The sequence below is a fragment of the Pelmatolapia mariae genome, linkage group LG20, assembly GCF_036321145.2.
Source record: "Pelmatolapia mariae isolate MD_Pm_ZW linkage group LG20, Pm_UMD_F_2, whole genome shotgun sequence".
In the NCBI taxonomy this organism is placed as follows: domain Eukaryota; kingdom Metazoa; phylum Chordata; class Actinopteri; order Cichliformes; family Cichlidae; genus Pelmatolapia; species Pelmatolapia mariae.
The window spans coordinates 16,246,294-16,271,939 of NC_086244.1; the positions used below are offsets into that span (position 1 = coordinate 16,246,294).

The 25,646-nt window shown below is 40.8% G+C and overlaps 1 protein-coding gene across 8 annotated transcripts in view; it reads right to left on the bottom strand.

Moving 5' to 3' along the window:
• Nucleotides 1–7,301: 7,301 nt before the first annotated feature.
• LOC134618215 (endophilin-B2-like) overlaps nt 7,302–25,646 on the bottom strand; it is a 36,878-nt gene continuing 18,533 nt past the window's right edge. For all 8 annotated transcript variants that reach the window (XM_063463489.1, XM_063463490.1, XM_063463488.1 and 5 more), the window contains 2 exons: nt 23,002–23,251; nt 7,302–7,474 (listed from right to left, as the gene is read on the bottom strand). In XM_063463489.1, coding sequence (XP_063319559.1) covers nt 7,367–7,474; nt 23,002–23,251 — 358 coding nt within the window. In that variant the 3' untranslated portion in view covers nt 7,302–7,366. The remainder of the gene's footprint in view (nt 7,475–23,001; nt 23,252–25,646) is intronic.

Below are 25,646 nucleotides of genomic sequence, written 5' to 3' on the forward strand. Positions count from 1 at the left end.
CAGTTACACTTTCAAGCACTTTTAAGCACCACATCTGAAATTCAAGCACTTTTCAAACCTTGAAAAGACAATATTAAAATTCAAGCATTTTCAAGGATTTCAAGCACCCGTACGAACCCTGTGTTCAGAATCCCCCTGAGATCACAGTTTCTTAGTTTATTAAAATTGAACATCTTTGTCTCTGAAACTTGATGTTATTGTGTCCTCCGCTAAACTGAATCATTTTTAAGCACATCATCTTTTAAATTACAGATCCACAGAAACACTGGTGGAAATAATGGTTTTATGAAACTCTGATGTGACAATCTTTCTCAGTCTGTTTAAATGATACGAAAACTAACAGCAGAAGATTGGAAATGAGCTCCAAACATGTTGTTTGTGAGATAAATCTAGATTATTCGTAAAAATAGACACGTTACACAAAGATTTTAATTTTTTGGGAAGTAGTTACGGTGATGTTCAGATATAATTTCACAGTTTTCTCCCTGGTTTCCTATTAACAATGAACAAAAATTAATGAACCCTTTTTCTGGGAATTTCACCAAACATTTAGTTTGTTTTTAAGGCAACATCTTTGAGTTTTCCTCTACGCAACTAAATGCCCTGACTGACACCTGTTCCGCTTTAAAGCCAAGAAGGCCAAGAGCTTACTGACAGCAGTTTAACTGTGGGGTTTTGTCATAATGAAGAACCAGACACGCTTTACGGTAACACACATGCAGGTTTATTGCACATCAAACGGGTGGCCCCTACAGGAGGATGATAACACTCTGAAATCATCGATATCTGGACAAAAACATCAAAGAAACTTTTGAAGGACAACTTGAAATATCACCAACCAAATAACACACCTCCTAAAAGACCTCAATCTATTTACACACATATATGGTAAACTGGGCAGACTAAGTTTTGCACTTCACATAAAAAACAAAGAAGCTTTCAGCTGCATCTCATTTTGGTCATAACTTGTTTTCTTCACATTGTGTTACCAACAGCCAACACTCTGTGGGAGTAAACCTAAACCAAACCACAAACCTAGATTGGGTTGTTGGTGACCTGTTTGTGTTACACATCTGTTAGTACCTATGAATCGTTAGGATAACACCAACTGAATGTCTCTCCATCACATTAATCCCCATCTGAGGTTTTACTGTCTTGTTATTGTGCCTCTTCACTTTCTTTTCCTTTTCTGATAATGAGGCTGTTTTTGGGGGTAGATTTGCCACATTAGTTCTGAGTGTGAATTTATCCCTTACACTACGAGATAACATAAACCAAACAACACAAACTCTAATTTTTGTGATTTTGTTGGCGTTCATGTTGGAAATCAACTCTTTCACTTGGGAAGGAAAATACCTCTAAAGGTGAATACTGCTGGACCTCACACCATGAAGCAGCAATGTTGTTATTTTTCATTTATACTTGCATCTGCATATCTTTCCTTAAATAAAGTTATCATCTTGGATCTGAAGCCAAAATCTTGCGTAACAGTTATTTTTACTGAAAGAGGGAAAAAGAGAAGACTTAAGGCTAGCTAAAATTAGAGCCTTTTACATTCAGTTTCATAGACGTGTTGTCCTTGTGCTAATGTTCACACCAAAAAGACCTGTCATAGTTGTTAACCACCCAGTGATGACATGGACTTGGGCTATAGTTTAGGAGCTGTGGTGTAGGGGCTCAAGTTGTTCAATCGTCCATCCGTTTTGATTATGAATTAATCAGTTGGCCTAAACCTAATCATACATTACATTTTGGAAATCAACGCTATGATGTAATTATTGTGTAGCTGTAAGGTGTAACTATGGTGTAGGAGCTACAGTGTAGCGAGGGTATGATACTATGGTGCAAAATATATGGCAAAGGTGTAGCAATTTAACGCGGTACTATGTAATACGTTATATGACCAGCTGAATAAAAAGTATTATTTAACAGTGCAGCTGAAGGAAAGCTTAATAAGAGTCTTAAGAGCTTAATAAGTATTGCTAGCAGCACCAGACACTGCAGGTGATTGTTACTGAGGGGTTAAACATATGGTTTGGAGTGCAGAGCCCAAACTCCTGGGGATTCTCAGTCAATAAGTTTCTTTTCTTATGAACTAAAGCATATTTGACCTGATATTCAAGTGTCACAGAAACTACAGCAGGCACGTAGAAATATGCCAGGGCCAGTTTCATTGAGCGACTTTAAATTAGGTTTCTATTATTATTCTATGGCGGCCATGAAAGCTCTCTGGGGATTCCCCGCATGATAGTACACACAAGTCTGGTATGCATGTTTCACTGCTGATGCAACCCATGCATAAACACTTTTCATCATTTACTGTGACTTACAGATTACAAACAAAGGGATGTGCAAGACTTCAGTTTCACAAGATGAGTCACCTCTTTTACCTTTTTATGTAAAGCTTTGTTGACACATGTACTGCATACCAAGTAACTTTGCATATGAAACTCCCTGTCACAGCTGCTGGGGCAGTGTTGCCAGATTGACTGGTTTTTGTACCTGTAGGGCTGCTTTTGAGTTCAATTTACTGGTAGGGTAAACTGATTCTGGCTAATCTGTGAAGCAAAATTTCTGCTACTATTCAGAGATCTTCAGGATGTAAATGTCTAGGAATCAGAGGTCTCCTAGAATTCAGTATAATATTTGATTATCATATTCTTCCACCCAAATAATTATGGGTCGTGGCTGAGCTGGAATCTATTCCAGCACAAAAAACTTGATTGGTGACTGGTGGTTAAAAAGTTCAGTTGCCGTGAGATTGTTTAAAAGAATATCTCAATAATAGGCTTATTAGTTGACTAAACAGACTGATAACCCTAAAAGGTGAATGTTTTATTGATGTGTGTTCATCCATTCAGTCATTTCGCTGTTGGTTCAAGCAGAATTTTACCTCCACTAGCTTTTCTGGAGGGTTCACAAGCTCGCCAAGACACATGATCTCTTCAGTGTATCCTGGGCCTGCTTGCTTTCTCATTTAGATGTGAGAGATCCTGAACAACCGAGCTCCGCATCCTGCCTGTGCACCTGAAGCCAGACACCCTTCTGAGGAAGCTCATTTCCGCTGCTTGTATGCATGAAACTTATTCTTTCAGCTAGTTCCTGAAGTTGACAGGTGCAGGTGAGGGTGGGAATGTAGATCAACAGGTACATTAACAGTTTCTCTCATATCAGACAGTGCATGCATGCATTTCGGTTTCCTGTTTGAAGGTCTCTGAATTTGACTGAATCCCCTCTCAAATACCTGACTGACAGATACCCAATGCTCTAGGAACGGCACATGCTTAGGTGTTACAGTCGCAGCCTACAGCACGAGTCAATGAATGTTGTGAAATATTACACCTTTGTTTGCTTTGCTTTGTTTCTTTTAAATAACAATTCAAACTAGCACATTTCATACACACTTAGTATTTTAGAGGTGTGGTTTGCTCAAATGTTTCTCCAGAACTGGTGGAAAGAAGTTAGTGAAAGTGGAATATGCTAAGACTTCCAGCCTCTGTCTGCCTCTTGATACAGAAAAAAGGAAGTCATTTGTTATATTTAAGCCTCAGTAATCAAGTGATACAACACTTTAATGCAGGTTCTCTCTCAGTATGTTTCCATTATATTTTGATGCATTCTCAATCATCCAGGAAAGTAAATCTCCAAAAGTTGATTCTGTTCATCTGGACGTAGCGTTTTGTGGGAGAAACGTTTCGTCACTCATCCAAGTGACTTCTTCAGTCTCAGCTGACTGCAGGTTTCCACAATCCTATAAACAGTACATCTGCATAATGACTGAAACCAGCCCACTGAAGGAACAATGGGCTGGGAGGTCAGTCCTTTAATCAAAATTATGCAAATTCTCATGACCATTGATCAACAACCACTGACCAAAACCCACTGATCAATGGCCATGAGTACCATTCACAGAGAGTTGGGGAATGGTTGCAATCACAGCATTGTAAGATGGCGAAAGATGTACCCTTAGGCCCCCTCCTCGATTCAGAGATGGAATCTCTGAATCTCTGATCCATCAGTAATGGGGGACATCTAAAAGCTGATGTGTACCGTAAACCTACGCATACGGATCAGTATCTAAGGTTTGACTCTAATCATCCACTGGAGCACAAACTGGGTGTCATCGGGACGCTACAACACAGAGCGAACACCATCCCCACTGACACAGCGACCAGGGAGGCAGAAGAACATCACATCAAGAAGGCCCTGAGTAAATGTGGTTATCCCAGCTGGACTTTTGTCAAAGCTGGAAAGGCACCTAAAGAAAGCTCCAGCCGATCCAGGAGAGAAGGACAACCGCTGCCCAAGCGAAAACCTGTAGTGATCCCATATGTGTCAGGAGTATCGGAGCAGTTGAGACGCATTTTTTCTAAACACCGCGTTTCTGTGGCTTTTAAACCCCAAAACACGCTGCGCCAAAAATCGGTCCATCCCAAGGATCGGGTCCCCCGACACAAACAGAGTAACATAGTGTACGCTGTTAAGTGCCAGGAGGATTGCCAGGATTTATACATCGGGGAAACCAAACAACCTCTGGTGAAGCGGATGGCACAACACAGAAGAGCCACCTCGTCAGGCCAGGACTCTGCAGTCTATTTACACCTACAGGCCAGTGGACACTCTTTCAAGGATGAGGATGTACACATCCTGGACAGGGAGGAACGCTGGTTTGAGTGCGGAGTCAAGGAGGCCGTTTACGTGAAAAGGGAAAGACCATCTCTGAATCGAGGAGGGGACCTAAGGGTACATCTTTCACCATCTTACAGTGCTGTGAATGGTACTCATGGCCATTGATCAGTGGTCTTTGATCAGTGGTTGTTGATCAATGGTCATGAGAATTTGCATAATTATGATTAAAGAACTGACCTCCCAGCCCATTGTTCCTTCAGTGGGCTGGTTTCAGTCATTATGCAAATGTACTGTTTATAAGGTTTGGGGAAACCTGCAGTCAGCTGAGACTGAAGAAGTCACTTGGATGAGTGAAGAAACATTTCTCCCACAAAACGCTACGTCCAGATGAACAGAATCAACTTTTGGAGATTTCCATTATATTCATCCAACCCACACACTGAGTACAGCTGTGCCACTAACACTTGAAGAAAATAAAGATGATGCGATCAGAGTGAAATCAGATGGATTCTACAGGAGAGCATTTATTTTATTAACTGACTTTGTTGCAGGTTTAAACAGAGCCTTAATATGTTATTCAGCCCAAAATTCCGACACACCTCAGAAAATGCTCATAGCGTGGATGTAAAATGTTGCATCACATGATTACATAAACTGAAGTAACAGAAGAAAAATAATGAGCTGGTTCTTATCAGGGTCTTGTTTTCTTTTTAGAAGGTGGAATCGCCGTCATGAAGTTCTGCATGACAAACATGAAAATGGGAACTTTTGAGCTTCCACGTGTGTGACACAGCTTTACTGCAAACTAGAAAGCCCTGCTGAGCAAATAGTAGATGATGTAATTCATCAAGCACAACAATATCCAGGAAAGCATCATTCTGCACCATTAAACCTTGTATTCTTAATAGGAAACTCGCTTTGTTTGCTTAACTGTAAATTTAGTGGAAATTTGAGCTCCTGATTTTGTTTGTGAAGTTGTTTTATGAAACTTTTTTTCTTTCCCAACATCAAGTAGATGTAACACTACCAGAGTGCAAGTACAGACACCATATACCTGCATTTACTGTAATCCAGCTTTATTTAAAGCAGGAGGGCCCGTAAAGACAAACTGACATGTTGGTCAATGTTGCCTCAGTGACTTAAGTTACCTTAAATGTTATTGCTGCAGGCTGCGGGCTAGCCCTAAATTGGACACTGAATTAATCTTTTCTTATTAACTGAAAAAAATTAAAACAAATATAGAAATGTGTGACTGTCCTTTATCTACTTCATCAGCTTGAGAAGTTATAATTGGTTGTACAGTATTGTTTAGTAATTCCAGTCCACTCACACCTCATTAAAGTTACTGCACTTTTGTTTATACACACTCAAGATTTTCCAATATTTGTTTCAAATTAAAATCCCTAATCTGTGGATTGAAATGCTTCATTTTCTAAAAGGGTTTTTATTGTGAAACAGCTGAAAGAAAATTGTGGGGAAAAATGTAGTTAGAGCTGATAAAATCTGAAAAATTATGACTCACATTGTAATAATTATTGCATGGAATTTTTCTTTAATGGATCAAACAAGGTCTGGGTTTTTGAAGTTTCATTTCATTACACTCTGTGTACACATTACGCAATAAGAGGAAATCTAAGTAATAGGCCACATCAACATAACCTGACTCGTACAGTCACGGGTTTCTTTCTGATAATCATCAGTATTACTAGAAATGAGTAAAACAGGCAGTTTTGCATAAGTTTTTTCACACAGCCACAGATCAGGAGATGGGAAGCCAGCTGCAGTTTGGACTCTGCGTATAACAGAGGGGACCGTCACACTGATTTCTCTGGAGTCATAAAAATAAAAATACCGTAGCTGTGCAGGTATTTCCAGAATTAGGTTCAATCTCTTGAAATGGCAGGACACCTACAGAGATCATCATGAAAACCTTAAGACTCCCATCCACACGGTCGACATAAGCACGCTGTTCCACGAAGCCAGACGAGGTTCCTCTCCTGTGTGCTAAAAACACTGGTGCCTACCAACGAGGCTTTTGCTTTCATCTGAAATCAAAAGTTACCAGGACTGGCTTTTGATACTCAACAAATGCTGTGTGGAGATTAATGCATTCACTAACTCCTTTGTACCATAACAAAGGAGCTACGAGAACATCTGGTTTACACCAGATGTAAACCAGATGTTCGTTTTGATCTGTGTCAAAACGACATGTAGGCTCATTTTAGTCTTTCAGCACTCCTTTTCTTTACTTTGTGCTCCTTCATAAAAGTCCAAATTTAAATGACTCAACTTTTTTCTTCTTTTTTGAGTTTAATAAACTGAAAAATGTCATAAAATAACTGTAGCATTATTGCCATTCTATAGAGTTAATTGTATCAAAAGACCGTCCAAGAACATCTGAGATCTGGGGGAATTTATTAGCCTGGTAATTGGCACAAATTATCAGATACAGTCTATGGATAGAGCTTGCTAACCAAGTTCTCCACTATCTCAACTTAATAAATCTTCATATTGTTTTATCCAGGTGGTTAGAAGATACCTGCACAGCATAGCATAGAAGTCAGTGCAGGGGTTCCCTCTGTGAGCTGAACCGATACACAAGGAGCACAAACTGGGGCCAACAGCAGGTCTACCCAGTCCACATGTGTGACGGTGGATAGAGGTTTTTGCAGGGGTGTGTGTGTGTGTGTGTGTGTGTGTGTGTGTGTGTGTGTGTGTGTGTGTGTTGCTTGGTCCATTAGCTCAGCAGTTCTAGGTAGGTGACGGGTACTTTGCCCTTTTCGTTTCCTCGTTCTCCGATCAGCCAGTCGGGGTCCATTCCTGGTACGGTGTAGACGGTAATGAGCTGAAGAGGGAGAGAAAGACAAAAAAAAATACTAAAAACACACACACATACAGGTTACAGTGAGCAATGCCACGTTAAGAGGAAAGAAAATAATTTCTAGTGACGTAGCATAACTGCATCCCGTCGCTGCTCGTGCTCACGTTTTTCATGCCAGCCCATTATCAGGAATTTCCCTGACTTCATCTCTGTGTTATCATCTTCAAACACTTCCTCCAATTAGCACCTGTGCCAGCATTTCTAAAGGTCTGCTAAGGGAAACCCATGTGTGAACAAAAGGGGGCAAACTGAAAACAGCATTACATAATTATTGTACCATAACAAAGGAGGACATCAGTGCTTTTTCATACCTGCTGCTGGGCATTTGGCTTTTTGTCAGACTCTGGGACCACGGTGATTTTTGTGAAGCCATTTTTCTCATTGTCAGGTTTTAAAAGTTGTGATTTTGATTTTTGTGAAGAAGACACTCTCATGACTCATCGAGTGACATCACTGAGAGGCCAGTCTGTGGCATGCAGTCTGCTGGATGGCTTGGAAACCTGGCTGAGTAAAACCCTTAAAAATTACCCAATCTGCGCCGAGCTAAACCGAGTAGGATGCCACTTTTATGTTTATGTGTGTTTTATTATCAAATTTTCCTAATTTGACTTTTTAAAAGTCTTACATTGAGAACAGCTCAGATGATTGCAGGTGTTCATAATTTTTTCGTGAGTTGCGTCTGTAGTCACTGAAAATTTATTTTCACTTGCTTGGATTCTGGTGCCAGACGGGCTGGTCTGAGAACATCTGCTGATCTGATGAGATTTTACCACAAAACCATCTCTATTGTTTACAGGTCTGCATAGGAGAAAATATCCAGCAAGTGTCTTTAAGTTGACAGCAAGGCAGAAGAGCACAACACATCCAACCTTGAAGCGGATGGTCTACAGCAGCAGAAAACCACACCGGTGCCACTCCTGTCAGCTGAGGCAACCGTACCCAAACATGACCATAAACAGCATGAAAGCATTGATCCATCCTGCCTCGTGTCAACTGTTCAGGCAGCTGCTGGTGGTGTAACAGTGTTTGGGCCCTTTGGTACATGTGTTTCATGTGTTTCCAGCACCTTGTGTAATCTATTCCATAAAGAATAAAAGCATAGTGCAAGCAAAGGGCCCAAACCCGGTACTATCAAGGTGTACCAAGTAAGTGAATGTGTGGGATGTAATAACAGGATGTGCTACTTCAAGTAAAACCGATTAGTTAAAACAAATCATACTACAAAACAAGTCTGTTTCTTATCATGATCGAGCCAATATTCATGTCAAAATGTTCAATTCAATTTTATTTATACAGCGCCAAATAACAAGAACAGTTTCCTCAGTGCACTTTATACTGTAAGGTAAAGACCCTACAATAATACAAAGAAAACAGAAAGCCCCAAAATTCAGACGACACCCTTTGAGCAAGCGCTTTGGCAACAGTGGGAAGGAAAACCAGAAAACCAGAACCAGGCTCAGGGAGGTTTCATGTTTCTTGCCACGTTTCACCTCAGCTTCAGTTTACCATCTGTGACTCAGTATCTCTGCTGAGATGTGGATTCAAATGTAACAATGATGGCAATAAGAAGAAAATGAATAATAAGTCAGAATACTTGGTGGAGTTTAGTGTTACATGGATATGGTCCCTCACTTAGTTTTCCTTTGTGTGGTCTTCCGTGTGGTTTTTCCATCATTATCCTTCTGGTAAATTTCTCCCCTGCTGAGTTTCTTTAGAAACATACCAGTGTTATTCATTACCTTATTTAATTTATGTGTACATAAATGCAACTAAAGCTGTGACTAACGGGAAAAGACTGGACAAGCATCCTGAATCAAGATCAAGAAACTAAGAACTGGAACCAAAACTCAGAACATTAGACATTAGCATAACCAGACCCTGAAACCAAAACCCTGAAATCCAGCAAAACTGAATAAAAAATGGAACAACTTTTAACTGAAGCAACTAAACAAAAAATGACAAAACAGATGTACTTCTACAGCACCTGCAACCCATCAGTGAACAGTGATGTTTTGGCCAAAGGTGGAAGATTGAGGCCGATTTTGTAACGGTGCACCAAGAGGCCCGCACATCCATTTGCAAACAGACGATCCCCGTTTTTTTGTTTGTTTTAAGTTCTTATTGCCATCATTGTGACATTTGACATTTCAGCAGAGATACTGAGTCACAGACGGTAAACGGAAGCTTCACAAAGTCCCTGAACTGAAATGTGGCAAGAAGCAACATGAAATGAATTTTCATTCAAGCTAGAAGTCAGACAGATGGAGGGAGATGGAGCAGCTCCATTATTGACCTCCATCAAAGATCTTTCACTTGATATTTTTAAGTTGTCATGCTCAAGCCAGAGCAAGAGTGAGATTAAAAATCCGCTGCTTCACTTTTAGGTCAGGATGTTTTGACTTTATCGACTGCCAGTCCTGTGAAACTGGGTGCAGTGAGGTGGCTGTAATCGGAATGCATCATTTTATTCAGCAAAATGCTGAAAGATGAAAATGTTGAAGGTGATGAGCATAAAACTGGTAATAAAACATTTGTTTTTGACAAAATCTTCTTGTAAAAATCTCCTGATTTACCAGATGCCAAGCAGTAACGTCCAGTGTAATTAGCTCCAGCCTGCATCTTCATGGTCAATACTGTCTCTTCTTCTCATTTAGTTTGGTTAAATTATTTATTTTATGATGATTGTTGTTGTTGCCACTTTAAAAAAAAAAAAAAAAAAAAAGCATAAATGATGACTAGACTGTGCATGGAAATGCTTGGTGAGATCTAATTAGAGCTGCTGCAGTCCTGTTTCGGGTAATGTTCAGCAGCTACTGATGTTCTCAGCTCATCCCACAGACTTGCTCAGGTGTTCCTCACTACACGGAGCAATGTAGCAACCAACACACGCCCCAGGCCAGTGCCAAGAAAGATTTTATATATCCTCCTGTAATCATTTTTCCACACTATAATCTAGCTGAAATGTTTTTATTCATACTTCAGACAGAACTGCCATAACAGACAGAATATTAACTAGTAACTAGATCGGATCCTCCCTGGATGTTGAGGCGATCAGTGAGACTTCACAGTAGAACAGAGCAGGCATCAGCAGGACTACCAACACTTCCAGCATCTCACACAAGCTTTCACCTTCACTCTCTCCACAAACACACTCACACCACACACAAAAAAAGAGCCAGTACTTTAACCTGGATGCCTAAAACTGGATTTTTAATATGAGGCTTGATCAGCTCCTACACTGACAGACTCGCTAGTCTTTTAGCTTTAATCCCGTGAAAACACCGGCCCCCTAGCCCCTGGAGTTTTAAACCCTTTGATACAATCAAACTTTTTTCTCATCTTTTTGGACATTTTAGACTTCCATCATAGATCTACACCATAAATATGCCAAACCAAAAACCCTTTCATAATTAAAGCTGCAACTTGGCGTGCAACTCGCTACAAACACATCGGGCTCATGCACCCCACAGTCCCACACTTTCCTTTGTTACCCACAGCCTGTCACAAAAATAAGTAAATGTCTTCCATTTCTTTATTTGAAACCATGAAAAATGCCAAATAAACACAGTTACAGAGATTAAAAAATGTTTTTTAATCAACAGCTATCAGCTAAAAACCTGGCATCTCTCAGCATGGTGTGCAGGGTGTCCTTAAAAAGATTTTGAGGAAACTGGAAAAGTGGAGGACAAAAGCACTTTTCTATGCTACCTGAGCATTCAAAGCCTTTTATACAACATATCTCATTCGCACATTCACAGACGCAGTTTTTTTCTACGATTAAGTGCTTTCTTTTTAGCATTCACACTCGGATGGATTCACCGGAGAGTAACTTGGGGTTAGTATCCTGTCCAGAGATCAAAAAAACAACTTTCTGATTACTACATGACCTGCCCTACATCCTGAGCTACATAGAGGATTCTGAGGATCATAGATCAGAGGAAAATAAGTTAACTGGCAGCCCTAAAAAAAAAAAAAAGCAGCAGATGTACAGCAGATGAACAGTATCTGAAAGCCATGTCCTTAAGAAACAGGAAAAATCCAGCAAAGACCTGAATCAGGACTGGAGAGGCACATCTGGACTTTCAGCTGATCCATCTCAGGGCTCGCAAAATTTCAAAATCCCTGGTAGCCCTTCGGGCAGAGACTCTTCAGTTTTTGGTAGCCCAAAATAAATTTAAGTAGCCCGAATAAAAAAGGGGGCAATTTTTTTTTATGTTTTGTTTCCTGTTTTGTTTCCGTTACAATATTATACTTTAATGTTTAATATTGTAACAGAAACAAAACATTAATCAAAAAATTGTTGAAACACAAATTACAATATTGTATAAAAATTACAATCATCAACTCAAATACTTGGTTGTAATTGAACAGAAATTTCTATGAACTTGTAAGAACTGTACAACAGGAATCAGTCTGTGTCAGATCCTGAATTTGAAATTTCCACTGAAGTCACGGGTAAGAGGCAAGTGGAACCAAGATCTAGCCTTTCTTAAAATTACTGGTCCCAGTAACAAAGGCGCTCGTCGACTCAGAAATCGAGGGAAACCAACAACACACCCGGCAGAACATTATGTTATTTACACGTGTGCAACTTCTTATCTTGTGCGATATTTTATTTTGACAGCGAATGCGCACCTGCGGACCACTTATGTGCACCCCTGGTTATTTAGCTTGTCATATTCCAGCCACAGAAATTCTTTTGTCCATGAAACCATAAAGCTGCACTTTCTTTTTTGCCTTAGTCTGATTTTTCATAACTTTTCCGTTTTGTGGTAAGCTTTTCTTTGGCTGTCACTTCTTCACCCTGACCACTCTTATTTGGCTCAGCAGAACTAAAATATATATCCTGCTGCCTTTACACACGCACTCACATAACGCTCAGCGATTCTCTGCGCGATCAACCTCTCACATGTTTAAGCTTGCTGCGGGAGATTTCACTTGTCATGTTTGCATAGTAAACTAACGATTGATAAGACGATGTCAGAGGAATTGGTGCGCAAATTATCGTCACTCACCAATCAGTACTGTTGCTCTCTATACACAGTTCGCGCGATTGCAAAGTGAAAGCAAAAAACAAAAATGGAGTGTCCACTGAAGACTGAAGATACTGAATCTCTACGCATTGCCATTGATCCCTCTTGTGCCTTCATCTAGACAAGAGACATCAACTTAACCACTCTCACATGCTCTGTACCTACATCACCTTCTCTGACAGTCGTAGCTTGGCTCATCTGAGGGTGAAATTATAAGAATGTGTTATTTTGCAAAGTGCTCTCTAGGGTTCCTAAATAAAATATGGCATTGAGGTCATTTCTTTTGAATTAATCCCTTCTTCTGAAATATAAGAACCTCTCCTGGTTTTAATGGCACTTTGGATTTCCTTACTTTCTGTTCCACTCCCAACCCCAAACAGATGCTGACAGAGTAACATGGAAGAGGGGAGGAAGTTGGAAAGGACTACTATAAATAAACCTAATGCCTAACAATGAAAAAATGTAAAATAAGAACAATAATAATAATAATAATAAAGATAAAAGATGAAGTAACAAGTTTTTAGTTTTTAGTTGTTTATTCCAAATGATCATCCAGATGTCTGTGACATGTGATGACAAACACCATAATGGAAGGCCTTTGTCATCACATGCTTAAACTCATATTTTTGCATATCCTGAACAGGCAGTCAGACATGCTGTAACTGTGGGGTAGAAAACTCCATGAACACCATACGGCAGGGGTCTCAAACTCCAGTCCTCGAGGGCCGCTGTCCTGCAGCTTTTCCATGTGTCCCTGTTGCAACACACCTAGTAGGTCATTAGCAAGAGTATAGAACTTGAATGCATGCTGAGTTGGCAATTCAGCCATTTGATTCAGGTTACAGCAGCTCATGAGTGAATGAACATGGTGCAATAAAAGTATTTTAGAAGTATATGTTTCCAAATACATATATTTACTTAAATTTACTTGAGTAGGTAGGGTTAGGGGCTGCCACCTCAGCATGCAGTCAAGTTCTATACTCTTGCTAATGACCTACTAATTGTATTCAGGTGTGTTGCACCAGGGACAAATGGAAAAGTTGCATGACACCGGCCCTCGAGGACTGGAGTTTGAGACCCCTGTCATATTCCATATGACCGGTGTGGTTGAACTGCATGAAGACTCTGAAGTTTCTCTTCTCTCCTGGCAGGACAGGAATGTGGCCTTTTCCTGTGAGCCACCGTAAGGATGTACTTGGAGTAGAACTGGACTGTCACCGGCCTCAGGCTCTTCACCTTTTCAAAGACAAAGCAGTCATTTAGATAAAATATTAGATATTGTTTACCTGTAAATGCACAAAGAGAATTTAGAAATGTAATTATTGTCAAGAGTGAACAAGCACTGATAGTGTAATCTACAGCTGTGGCCAAACGTTTAGAGAATGAGAAGTGTTGTTTATTTACAAAGTTTGCTGTTTCAGTGATAGTTGTATATCATATTATATCACTTTAAACAGGTGATCCAGTAATGCTGCACTAATGAATTAGACTAAATATTCACTTTAGCTAAAGTTATTAAGTTAGCTAAAGAGTTGGGATGCTGTGTAAGACATAAATAAAGCTCAAATACAAAGGTTTGGACACCGTTTTGCATGTTTCCCTACTGTAGGGGTCTCTGCAAGCATACAGGGCTCTGACAGGGTACAAGATGACAAATTTGGAATTCTACTAGAAACAGTCGATCATATTTGTTTGTCAAAGCTGAATTCAGGGCAAACTAGGCTAAATTAGCGTTTTTAGCTAACAGCTACAATAAGCATAAAAGTTACTGTACAGCTATCATTTGTTAACATGACGCTTGTCCTTATACATGTAATACATTTATTACCAACCTGAGAGTTTATCCGCTGGTCATTCGACATGACGAATGACTTCTGAAGTCTTAATTCAGCTCAAGACGCTGTAGATTCCCGTCAGTAACACTTTCAGTCCGCTAGCAAAACGTAGTTCTATTAATCTGCGCTTGAACCGGAACCGGATGTAAGTCCCAAAAAACCGAATTTTGGAACTGAAATTGAATTGTAGAACTGAAACTGAATGGTGAGAGTGAAACTGAAATTATTCGAGAGCTGAATTTTTAAAGGATAAAATGCAGTTTCAAAGCAAATGAATTCATTTTCAATATATAAAATTCAATTTCAATTTAGTGATGATCATTTTCAAACCATAAATTCAATTTCAAATTAGATTAATTCAAATTCAGTTTTCAAAAGCATTTATTCAAGTTACAATTCAGATTCAATCTGAGCAATTCAAATTCAAATTTAACTTATTCAAATTCAGTTTCTGATGGCACAGATTTCTGCCCATAGGTCACTCTCCTCTCCAAATAACTTCTGCTTAGCTTTCCGAGCTTCCCTCTGTCAGCTCCTCTTAATTGTTGTGCCGCGTGTTCGAAACGCAGAGAGGTGCGCTCGATTTGCCACACGGAGCAGCGCGAGAGTAAAGCACGAGGGAGGTGCTAATAATCGGCTCAGTCATTTTTAATGATCGTTGAAAGCCCAGATCGTAATTTAGATTAAAATTCGATTAATTGAGCAGCCCTAGTCACATATTGACAGTGGTTCACCGATGCCAAAGACATATTTACCCAGCTACATTTCCGAAAGAATGCAAAAGCATTGACATATATTTTTCCTTCCTATGATAGCCCGACGGGCAGGGCAGGGATAGATTCTGGTAGCCCGACTGGAAAAATCGCTAGCCCCGGGACGTCGGGCTAGCGATTTTGCGAGCCCTGCATCTATCATCCTTACCAGGGTTTGGGTTGCAGGGGCAGTAGTTTAAGCAGGCCAGTGCTTCCAGCAAATCATTCCCAATCATTAAAGAATACATAGAATCAAAGCAAAGCTATGTATGTACATGTTTGAATGGAAAACAAACACAGTAACTGCACGTCTTTCCCATTTTCCACAGATATGAGTGGTGGCAATGCAAAAGCATAAAAAAAAGCACAAGCATTCAGTCTTCGCTCTTGCTACCCTGTCATTACCTTCCCATAATACTGACCTCGTCATAAACCCAACACTTAGCGGTTCAAATTTTTTTATCTTCCCATACTCACTCTGTGGCTTCTCTAACCCACTACACGTCTGAATACTGAACAAAGCACAGCAAATTCTTGGAAAGCTATGAGGCTGTTTGCAGCATACAAAATGATTCAACACAGGAGCTGAAGCTTTGTTGGTGCTATCCAGCTGTTCTACTTTAAGCTTCAGAGGATGCATGTGTGTGTCTCCAAAAGCGAGACAGTCAGGTGTCTTCCACAGCTGCATGAAATATTTACAGAATTCTTCCAGACACATGCTTGGAAGATCTAGATTTAGAAGCTCTGTCTCTGATTCTAATCATCTACAATCGTAGAGTCATGTTCTCTTGGCTCCTTGTGTCACATAAATCAAGTCAATACAGAGCAGACATGCGGTGGAAAGCACAAATCTCCCCCACTCGCCACTTTTCCCACCTCCAGAAAATATAAAATCACATTGAAAAGCCACATTTATTTATTAGATAAGTATTTAAAAATAAGTAAAAGTCGGTGGTCCCAGGCAAAAAGAGAGGATAATCGGATAAGGGAGTGAAAAGAGATGTTAAGTGAGACCTTCCTTCTAGTTTTTGAAACATTCGCCAAGCTCTAACAGTAGATAATGTGAGTGGGTTGCTACAGAACATCCTTAAGGTCTTAAGTTTTTCCCCGAAAAAGCAAATTTTTCAAAGGGAAGTTGGACATAGAGCTCTCAATATCCAACCAGACGGGAGCAGGCTGTACCCAGTCGGCAGCTATACGCATATGGGTGCTCAGCTGATACTTCCTTATATCTGGGAAATCAAGGCCCCCCCTTTGAGGATGGAAGACATAACGTGGATATTTTAAGACGAGGTTTCCTCCCTGCCCAAACAAAAGAGCTAAACCAGCCATTTAGAGTTTGGATAGTTTTGTGTGGGAAGAGGGTCAGAACCATCTGTATTGGGTAAAGTAGCCTGGGTAGAATGTTCATTTTCAGAAGAGCGATACGACCGAACCAGGATAGAGGCAAGGACTTCCATCTCTCCCTAAATCTAATTTGACCTGCTCAAATAGGGGGGTACAGTGTCACGGCTGGGGCAGCAGTCGTGTGATGTAGTGAGAAAAGGATCCAAAACGCAGGTACTGGCTGGGGTGCGAGTGAGTGTTTATTTGTAATGAAAGTGAAGTACAAAACAGGAAATAAGGAACAGGGAACAACTAAATCCTAAACTGGGAAAACTAATAAACAGTTTCAACCAGAGAGGGGATTGATGTTTCCGGCCAAGTCAACACAACAAGTACATCATCAGCATACAGAGTAATCTTATGCTGTCTTTATCCTATGGATAGACCATGTATGTCTGCCTGAACTTGTACCACCTCTGCCAGTGGCTCTATGCCTAAGGCAAAGAGCAAAGGGGAGAGGGGACAGCCTTGTCTGGTTCCCTTCAGTATCTGGAATTTGGAGGTCCGCAACCCATTTGTGAGAACTGCAGAGCAGGGATTTTTTGTTGGAAGAACTGGATCATATTCAACAACCTATGCATGTTATTATATGAGTTGCGCCCTTTAATGAAACCCTGTGGTCCTCATTAATTAGCAAGGGGAGTAAAAGTTCTAGATGTTTTGCTAATATCTTGGAGAGGATTTTCAGGTCCACATTCAACAAAGAGATTGGCCTGTAGGAGGCACAATCTTCAGGCAGCTTACCCTTTTTAAGTAAGGGATAAAGGGATATATCGACTTCCCTTAGAGAATTGGGCAAGAAATCCCTTTTAAAGGAGTCATTGTACATGTTCAACAGCGGGCCAGCTAAAATTTAGACAAAAACTTGGCACATAGTCCGTCTGGTCCCGCTACTTTGCCCACCTTCAGCTACTTAATGGCATCTAATACCTCCTGTTTCGATATGGGAGAGTCCAGTTTGAGGTTCTGGTCTTCAGACAACTTGGGAAGGTTAAAAGGGGTGAAAAATACATCCAATAGGTCTGCTGTATTTATCTGAATTTGCGATTTATAAAGGTCTTCACAGAAATGTCTAAATATATCATTAATACTGGTGTTGTCAAAAACTGTTTTCCATTTACATCTTTGATTGAAGTGATGTTCTGAGAGTCTGATTTCCTCTTAGTCAGGTATGCTAAGTATTTCCCAGGTTTGTCACCATGCTCATAAAGCCTTTGCCTAGCAAATCTAATTTTAGTCTCTGCATCTAGAGATAGAGCATAAATTTCTCTGAGTTTAGCCTTAGAAGGTTTTTTTAAGATAATCTCCTTCTGTGTGTTTTAGCTTGGATTCCAAAACCTTCCTCTGCTCTGCTTGTCTACGCTTTTTACCTTTAGTATATGAAATAATGAGACCTCTTGAGTAGGCCTTTAGTGTCTCCCAGACACTAAAGGCCTACTCTGGGAGACAAATTCCTCTGTGAGGTAACCTGTGAATCCAAGATCGTACAGGATAGAAGGGTCAAAATGCCAATGTCTTTCCCGGCAGGCCAGATTCCTGACGTTGCAATGAATGAAAACCGCTTCCTTTATCCGTGTCTCGTGGTCCTCCAGCTGCTTTCCTTGCACTTGTAAAAGCAGAGGGGCCGGTCCGAGTTTATCTTCAATGACTTTAGTCAGTTACTTCCCGGATCACCTCGCAGACCGCTGGTTCCGATCTAATATCCAACTCCACATCGGCTCCCATACTAGTCTCCTCATTAGCTTCTCTGCTCTGTAGGTTGGGGCCCTCCGTGGTGTCAGACACTTCGACTTTCCTTCGCAGCATGATGTCGGACTGTTTCGAAAAGTAGTTGCTGATGCTCATCCTAGACTGACAAATAGTTAATATCCATGTTGTAGCTTTAACTGCGGGTTATAGGTGTAAAATCAGCAAACTTCTGTGCTAGCACTCTCTGCTACAACCTTACTTCAAGCCGCCACCTTGAAAAACACAGAAAAGCTGCATTTAATCACATATATATTTTTTATTTCATTCTTTCTTATCGAGACACAAGGTCTCATTTCTAAGAGTGACCGGTTTTAAATATCCATACAAAACCGCAGCATGTTAAAACATACTATAGTCAATTATATATTCACCATATTCTTCTTGTTATTGGAGATTAAATATCGGAATTTCAGGAGCGGGACCACGCCTCCAAACATGCTCCTTCCGGTTCTCATCTATATAGGTTCCCCCAGTCCTACAAGCTGTTCATTTACGTGCCCCACCCTCCGTCCCCTTTTCAATTCTTTAACTTCTTCCCTTCTATTTGGCACATGGGGATCCGCCAAGCCCGAGTCTTCCCCAAACCGCAGCTCAATTCATGTCCAAGCTATTAACCTTTCATTACTAAAAGACTGTCAAACATAAAATGAGGACCCAGCTAGTGAAATTTAGTCTTTGTCAAACGGCAGAGCTGATGCGGTGGAGGTCCTAAGTACTCGATGAGTTGTTGCTGTGGTCACTGAAAATCTCTCTTCCTGCCACCAAAGGTTAAGTGTAAGTTTGGCAAACAGAGATCGAGATTATGAGCTTATGTGCTGCATCCTGCTTGTGGTCAAGCACACACACGAGTGTAGTAATACTGAGGAAAGACTGTGGTTTAGAAAAAGCCCTGAGGAAGTTTACACATCCTGTAGCTGCTCAAACAGATCCAAACATAAAAATATTGCCCGACTCCAGCCAACTGGCAGGAACTGACAATGCCTGAGGAAGGTTCCCACTTTTGTTAGAACTGTACAAACTCAGAATAAGCTTACTTTTTTATGTCCGGTAAAATCAGTATATTTACAATGCCATGCAAAAGTTGGGCTTCACACTATGGAAACTGTCCACTTGGACAAGTTCCTAAAACAATTAGAGTGAAATCAGACTGCTTCAGCAGGAAAACATTTATTGTAAGAATTTTGCAACCGAGCAGCCCAAAGCAGGGAGTCATTCCAAGAAGAATCAGTTTGTGCCTTCCACTCCCAACACTTATAAAAATCTGCTGTGATTTGTATTCCTCAGCCAGGTACTCTGTGGAGGGTGGAAACTAGTGTCAGGTTTAATTTGCGACACAAGGACAGCAGCAAGAGTGAAAGAGATGTTTAAAGATGGCAGTGAGACCTGCTGTCATGGTTTGGAGATGGTGACACTGAAACATAGACAGGAGGCCAAGCTGGAGGCGTTCTGATGTTCATTCGGAGTGAGCGGGACGGACGTGACTGCATGAAAGTTGTTCAGCTGTTTGAGTTGTGGCCTGTAAGTTGAATACACCCTCAGGTCTTCATGCGTTGGTATGTGCACCTGAGTATAAACACTTAAATGCAGCGGGGCAGCAGTCAAAGCAGTGTGTTAGGCTACGTCCACACGTACATGGGTATTTTTGTAAATGGACATTTGCTGTTTTCTTTTTTAAAAAAAAATCCCGTCCACACGTGCAGTTTTGAAAAAATATCTCTGTCCACGTGTAAACACAAAAAACAAAGTCAAGAACATGCCAAAGCAACAGGTGGTGACATAATCCTAATCATGTTGGCCAATCAGAAGTCTAGAAGCCTGCGATGGAAAGAGTAAACAAAGATGGCACATAGAAGCAGTCTTTCTAAATGGAGAGACAGTAACTGCGTGTGTATATGTAAGTGTGTAAAAACTGCAAATAAGATTAACAGCAACAGTATTTTGTCTATATCCGCCACTGTAGAAATTCCTCTCATGTAAACAGTAACGTGGTGCACAGCGTGACGTCAAAAAAGGCGCACACCTTTGATGTTGCGTGACTAATTCTACATTTTCCTCGACCACACATAAACACAAAAACTGAGTTTTTTTAAATTTCCAATTTCAGTGATCCAAACGTGTGGGCGAAAAGCCCAATAGCATAGAAAAAGCTGCATTTTTCAAAAATACCCCACCCGATCTGTGGGTGTGTGACACCGTCTCTCACAGTAAGTATCTGTATATTTTCTAATATATGTGTTGCTGGTGCTGTATGTTTATTGATGACTAATGCCATTATAGGAGGTTATGGTGTGTTGCTACAGCTTAAATCTTTCCCAAGGCATCAACTTAAAATTAGTGCCAGTGATCAGTTACAACATCCAGCACTGTGGGCTCACAGACACAGGGTCACAAAAAACTAAAGAGAAAACCACAAATGAAAAGGTCACAGCTCTCACTCATCTAGCCACTGCGCTTTGATGTGTTTACAGCTGTTCTCCAGACTTAAAGGTCACTCAGCTCCATCCTTCACCAGATGCTGCTCAGATGTTCCCAAACGAGCTGAGAGGCACTAAGCTTGTCCTGTTGTGGAACAGATCTCAGCTCTTTGGCCAAACTTGGCTCCAAACCCTGAACTGAATGAGCGGTTGAGTGGTTGAGAAAATTGATAGGTAGTAGTTAAATCTGGTAAACGTCAGTAGCTGATGCATCATTTATTTTGGTTGTGTTGAGGTTGAGTTGCATTAGTGCCTTAAATCTGCCTGTTGACCACCAGGGGGCGACTCCCTGGGTACAAGAAGAACTCAGACTGTATAAAAGTCTATGAGAATATAACGCTATTGGTCTAATGCTACAGTCACAATAAGGAAAACAGTGACTTCACTGCAGAACAATCAAAATGATAGCAAAAGTGATTGTGTGTGCAATGAGCTCTCCTGGTTGAATGCTGAAATGGGGATGGGAACCAGGCCTTTGACCACTTATAGCTAGTTACCATCTTCAAAATGACTTCATCATCGTAAAACGGGAATAAGAAGGACTCAGTCTGCGATTAGTTTGGACTGAATGGAGCCAGGTTTGCAATCCATCAGCGATAAATCAGTGAAAATCCCAAATCTGTCTACATAAAGAGAAACACACATTAACTACTTCAAGCAAGAACCTCAGATGTGAAACAGAAATTTAAACAGTGACTTAGTTGCTGCAGGACAGCAATTTAAGTGCAAACATGAGTGCTCAGCAACTTTGGTTTGATATAGCAATGTAACCAAAACACAGGTTGCTGGCAACCAGCTGAGTCGAGTCCTGTACTACAGAAAGACAAAGACGAGTCGAGCTCATCGGTTTAGAATGACTCAGAGTGACTGCAACATTTGGCAGTCTGTGTTTATAAATTAGTGACTGCAGTCGGTCTGAGTCGTGATAGTTTGCAGACTTTTTGATCAAGTGGTTTTGCACGCTCATACAATAACCAGTTGGTCACAGTAAACACTGTGCAAATACTTCTTTAATATTAAAAAAAGAGTTCATTCTGTAAATTACGGTTATAATTAATGGAAATGGGATGATATAGATGGAGTGGTTTAGGGCTACTAAAAACTCTTTACTGTAAGCAGTGTTTCCAGTTCAAAACAAAAGATGATGAAAAACAGTAAATGTGACGTTCTCTTAGTGTTTGTATTTGTGTTCATACGTTAACCATAGTGAGAGACGTTAGTGTTTATTGTGCTTAGGAAATTCTGTATTTTGAGTCAAGGGTTCATGTGCTAGGTTTTGCCTGAATCTTTATGTAATCATTTAAGTTTCTGAGTGAATCTTTGGTTTCGTAATTTCCTCAGAAGAGCTAGAAACTGAGACAGTTGTTTAGCGTGCTCACTTTAAGTTCCCGTTTATTCATCATGTTATTTTTTCACCTTGTGTAAATAAAGTCCCTTTCACTTCATTATTTTATTCATCATTTCCTCACACCCAAAACATTAAAGATTTTTCTTCCTAGACCAGAACAGAACATCAAAAATACTCAACCCCAAATCAGAGAAGACAGACAGAAATGGTGCTACATGGCTCAGTCCACGACATCTGCTGGAAAAATGACCAAAAATATGTCCAAGGTCACGGCGTGTCCAAGGGGTTTTTAGGTTTTGGAAAGTTGTTCTCTCAAATCTTTGAAACAACAACATTTTTTCTTTAGGACTTTTTCAGAAATATAGGGTTGTGGTTTGTGTGGCCTGAACTTTAGAAGTTAAACTACAAATTTCTGATCTGACATTAAACACTCTTTCAAGTGCCGTCTCTTTAGTGCAAACCCTGCGTGATAATAATGACTGCACTATTGCAATCGGGGGATTCACAGCCTGTCAGTAGATATCTTTTTAAAAGTTGAGAATCATGCCTCGACCTGACGTTGGGATTTTAGGCCAATGAGTTTTCAAAGGGGAAAAAAAAATGCTACACATGCCCACGCGCTCTTTCCATTCATACTTGTAGCCTTAGGCTCAGGAGTGTCTGAGACTACGGCAGGTGAATACATACACTTCCCGCTGGTTTGTCTCACATGCCATGGAAACAAACACTAATAGCTTGCATTGTTTTGGACAGCTTATATCTGTATTTTGTGTGGGAACATTGAAAGCTGCAAAAAGACTCCAAAAAAAGCCGACCTTTAGCAATGAGGCACTTGAAGAGCCACACTTCACTTACAAGTGAAGTATGTGTATGTATGTGTGTGTGTGTGGTGACTCAGCTTGACTCTGCTGTACCTCATCAGCCAACAATGACAGCTCACTGGTGTCGTGGGCATCATAATCATACAGGACCCTGGCCTTCCTGGCACCCGTGACGGGCAGCTGTGACTGCTCCATGGCGAGCGTGACCGGCTTCTGGCTGGATGAGGAGGAGGAGGCAGGGACAGCGGCTCCGGAGGATGCCGGTCCAGACAGAAAGGCGGGGGACACGGGGTTGGGGCAGACGGAGGCAGTGGAGTGGGGTGCACTGACAGCATTAGCACATCTGTGTGAAGACACGATAGGTATGGTTTACTTACTGTAAACAAACATTTTATGCCTTCCAAAAAGGAAGAAATAAAAATCATTATTTACAAAAAATAATTTAAAGCCTCTTTTTATTGAAAGAATCTCAAAAACTTTAAGGCTTTATTGGTGGGTTTTTTTCTTCTAGTGTATGTAATTTTTTGTTTTGTTTTTTTTTGGGGGGGGGGGGGGGGGGGGGCAGTTGGACAGTTGGACTTTTAGCGACAGTTTTAAAAGCAAAAAGCTTTCATCTCTCACTTCATAACCTCATACACGACCCCAGGATCCACCGCTTCAGGATTGCTGGCAGGCCTGTTTAGAAGCTGGACTGTCCTGATGTGGAGTCATGCAGCTGAAATACGTACAAAATGTTAAAACCACATTTTGCTGATGGCCATTCCCCCAAAATCTCCTCATATCTTCCATCCTCCAGTTCCTCTGGGGAGACTGAGGTGTTCCCAAGCCGGCCGAGAGATGTAACCCCCCCACAGTTACAACTTTCCCCACGATGGCTTAAATGAACGTAGGGTCCAGTGAAAGCAGCAGTTTTGTTTACATGGTTTGGCATGAGCTCTAAAACTCATAGACCAGGGTCAGCATTAATGCAAGCGTCACTGATGATGATGTAAACAAGGATAACAAGACAACATCAAAAGAATTCCCAGTTTTGATTCGTCACAGGAGTTTTTTCCAGTTTAAACTATGTTACCGGAGGTTATGAAAAAGACAGCAGCTCAGTGTCTGGACCTCGTGTAGATGTTTTGACACAATCCTGGTTTCTGATATGTTTGAGTCCACATGCTGTCTGAATACTGAAACCAACAAGTATTAGTTTTCAGATTTGAACCAAATCTCAAGATTACTATGAATCAAGTCTTTCCAACTTGGTCTTGAGGGAACAGCTTTCTTGTTTTTTGGCTCAGTATGGCATATTTCAAAACATTTTACAAATGTAAACACTCCATTTTAATGTCATTTGATGATCTCTTATTTTTAATCAGATACTGGCATTTAATGATTTCCAAAACACTGCATGGCTCTTTTATTTACATTTTCACATCAGTGGGAACAAACGGAGAGCAGTGTGTTCAGTGACCTCTGACCTTCACTGACACAAACGCCTCCAGATTCTGGTCAATGACGGTTCCAGCTTCATAAATCAGCCTCCCTGTCATGGATGCCAGGATTTTATTCCAACACCTGAGACATCAGCCAAAGTCATTTCACTGCAGTGGAAATAATTTGGACCATTTTGACTCTTTTTGACATCAGACTGAACAGGCAAAGAGTGGCATTACTAAAGGATGATACAGGTTAGCTCAAGTTACTACAAGTAGGTGAAGAGTAAAGTGCTTAGTTTAAATAGTAGCTATTTTGAGGTCTTTAAGCTACACTGTATTGCCAAAGGTTTTTACTCAGTCATCCAAATGATTGAGTTCAGGTGTTTCAATCACTTCCATGTCCACAGGTGTATAAAATCAAGCATCAAGGCATGCAGACTGCTTCTACAAACATTTGTCAATGAATGGGTCGCTCACAGAAGCTCAGTGAATTCCAGCGTGGTACTATGATAGGAGCTCACCTGTGCAACAAGTCCAGCTTTGAAATTTCCTGAATACTAAATATTCCACAGTCAGCTGTTAGTGGTATTATAACAAAGTGGAAATGACAGCAACTCTGCCATGAAGTGGTAGGCCATGTAAACTCAGAGTGGGGTCAGTGGGTGCTGAGGCACATAGTGTGCACGTCCAAACTTCATGTGGCCCTCAGATTAGCTCCAGGGCAGTGCATAGAGAACTTCATTGAATTGGTTTCCATGGTGACCAGCTGTATCCAACCCTTACATTACCAAAGTGTTCACTGTTCTGCGTGCAGATGTGTTCCCTGGAGTGATGAATCACACGTCTCCATCTGGCAATCCGATGGGCAAGTCAGGGTTTGACGTTTGAGAGGAGAACAGTACTTGTCTGACTTTACTGTGCCAAGTGTAAAGTTTGGTGGACGGGGGGATTATGGTGGGGGGTCGGTTAGTTTCAGTGAAAGGAATTCGTGATGCTTCAGCATACCAAGATATCTTGGAGAAGTTCATGCTCCCAGCTTTGTGGGAAGAGTTTGGGGACCATCCCTTTCTACTCTAATATCTTTAGTTCCTGTAAGTAGCAGCATTTTGGATGACCCTGAGCTCAGTAAGGACTGGACTAGTTTTGGGTATCACTTTGAGTCTGGATGTTTCTCTGGATGCTTTTTTTATTGCTAACATTATTCAGGTACCCAGGAGAAATCTCAGTGTTTAAGGCAGAGTGACTGTGTACCTGTTTTCTGCTTGTAGATGGTGTGAAAACCTCTGTGACTATATTCTCCCCTTTGGAGGTGAT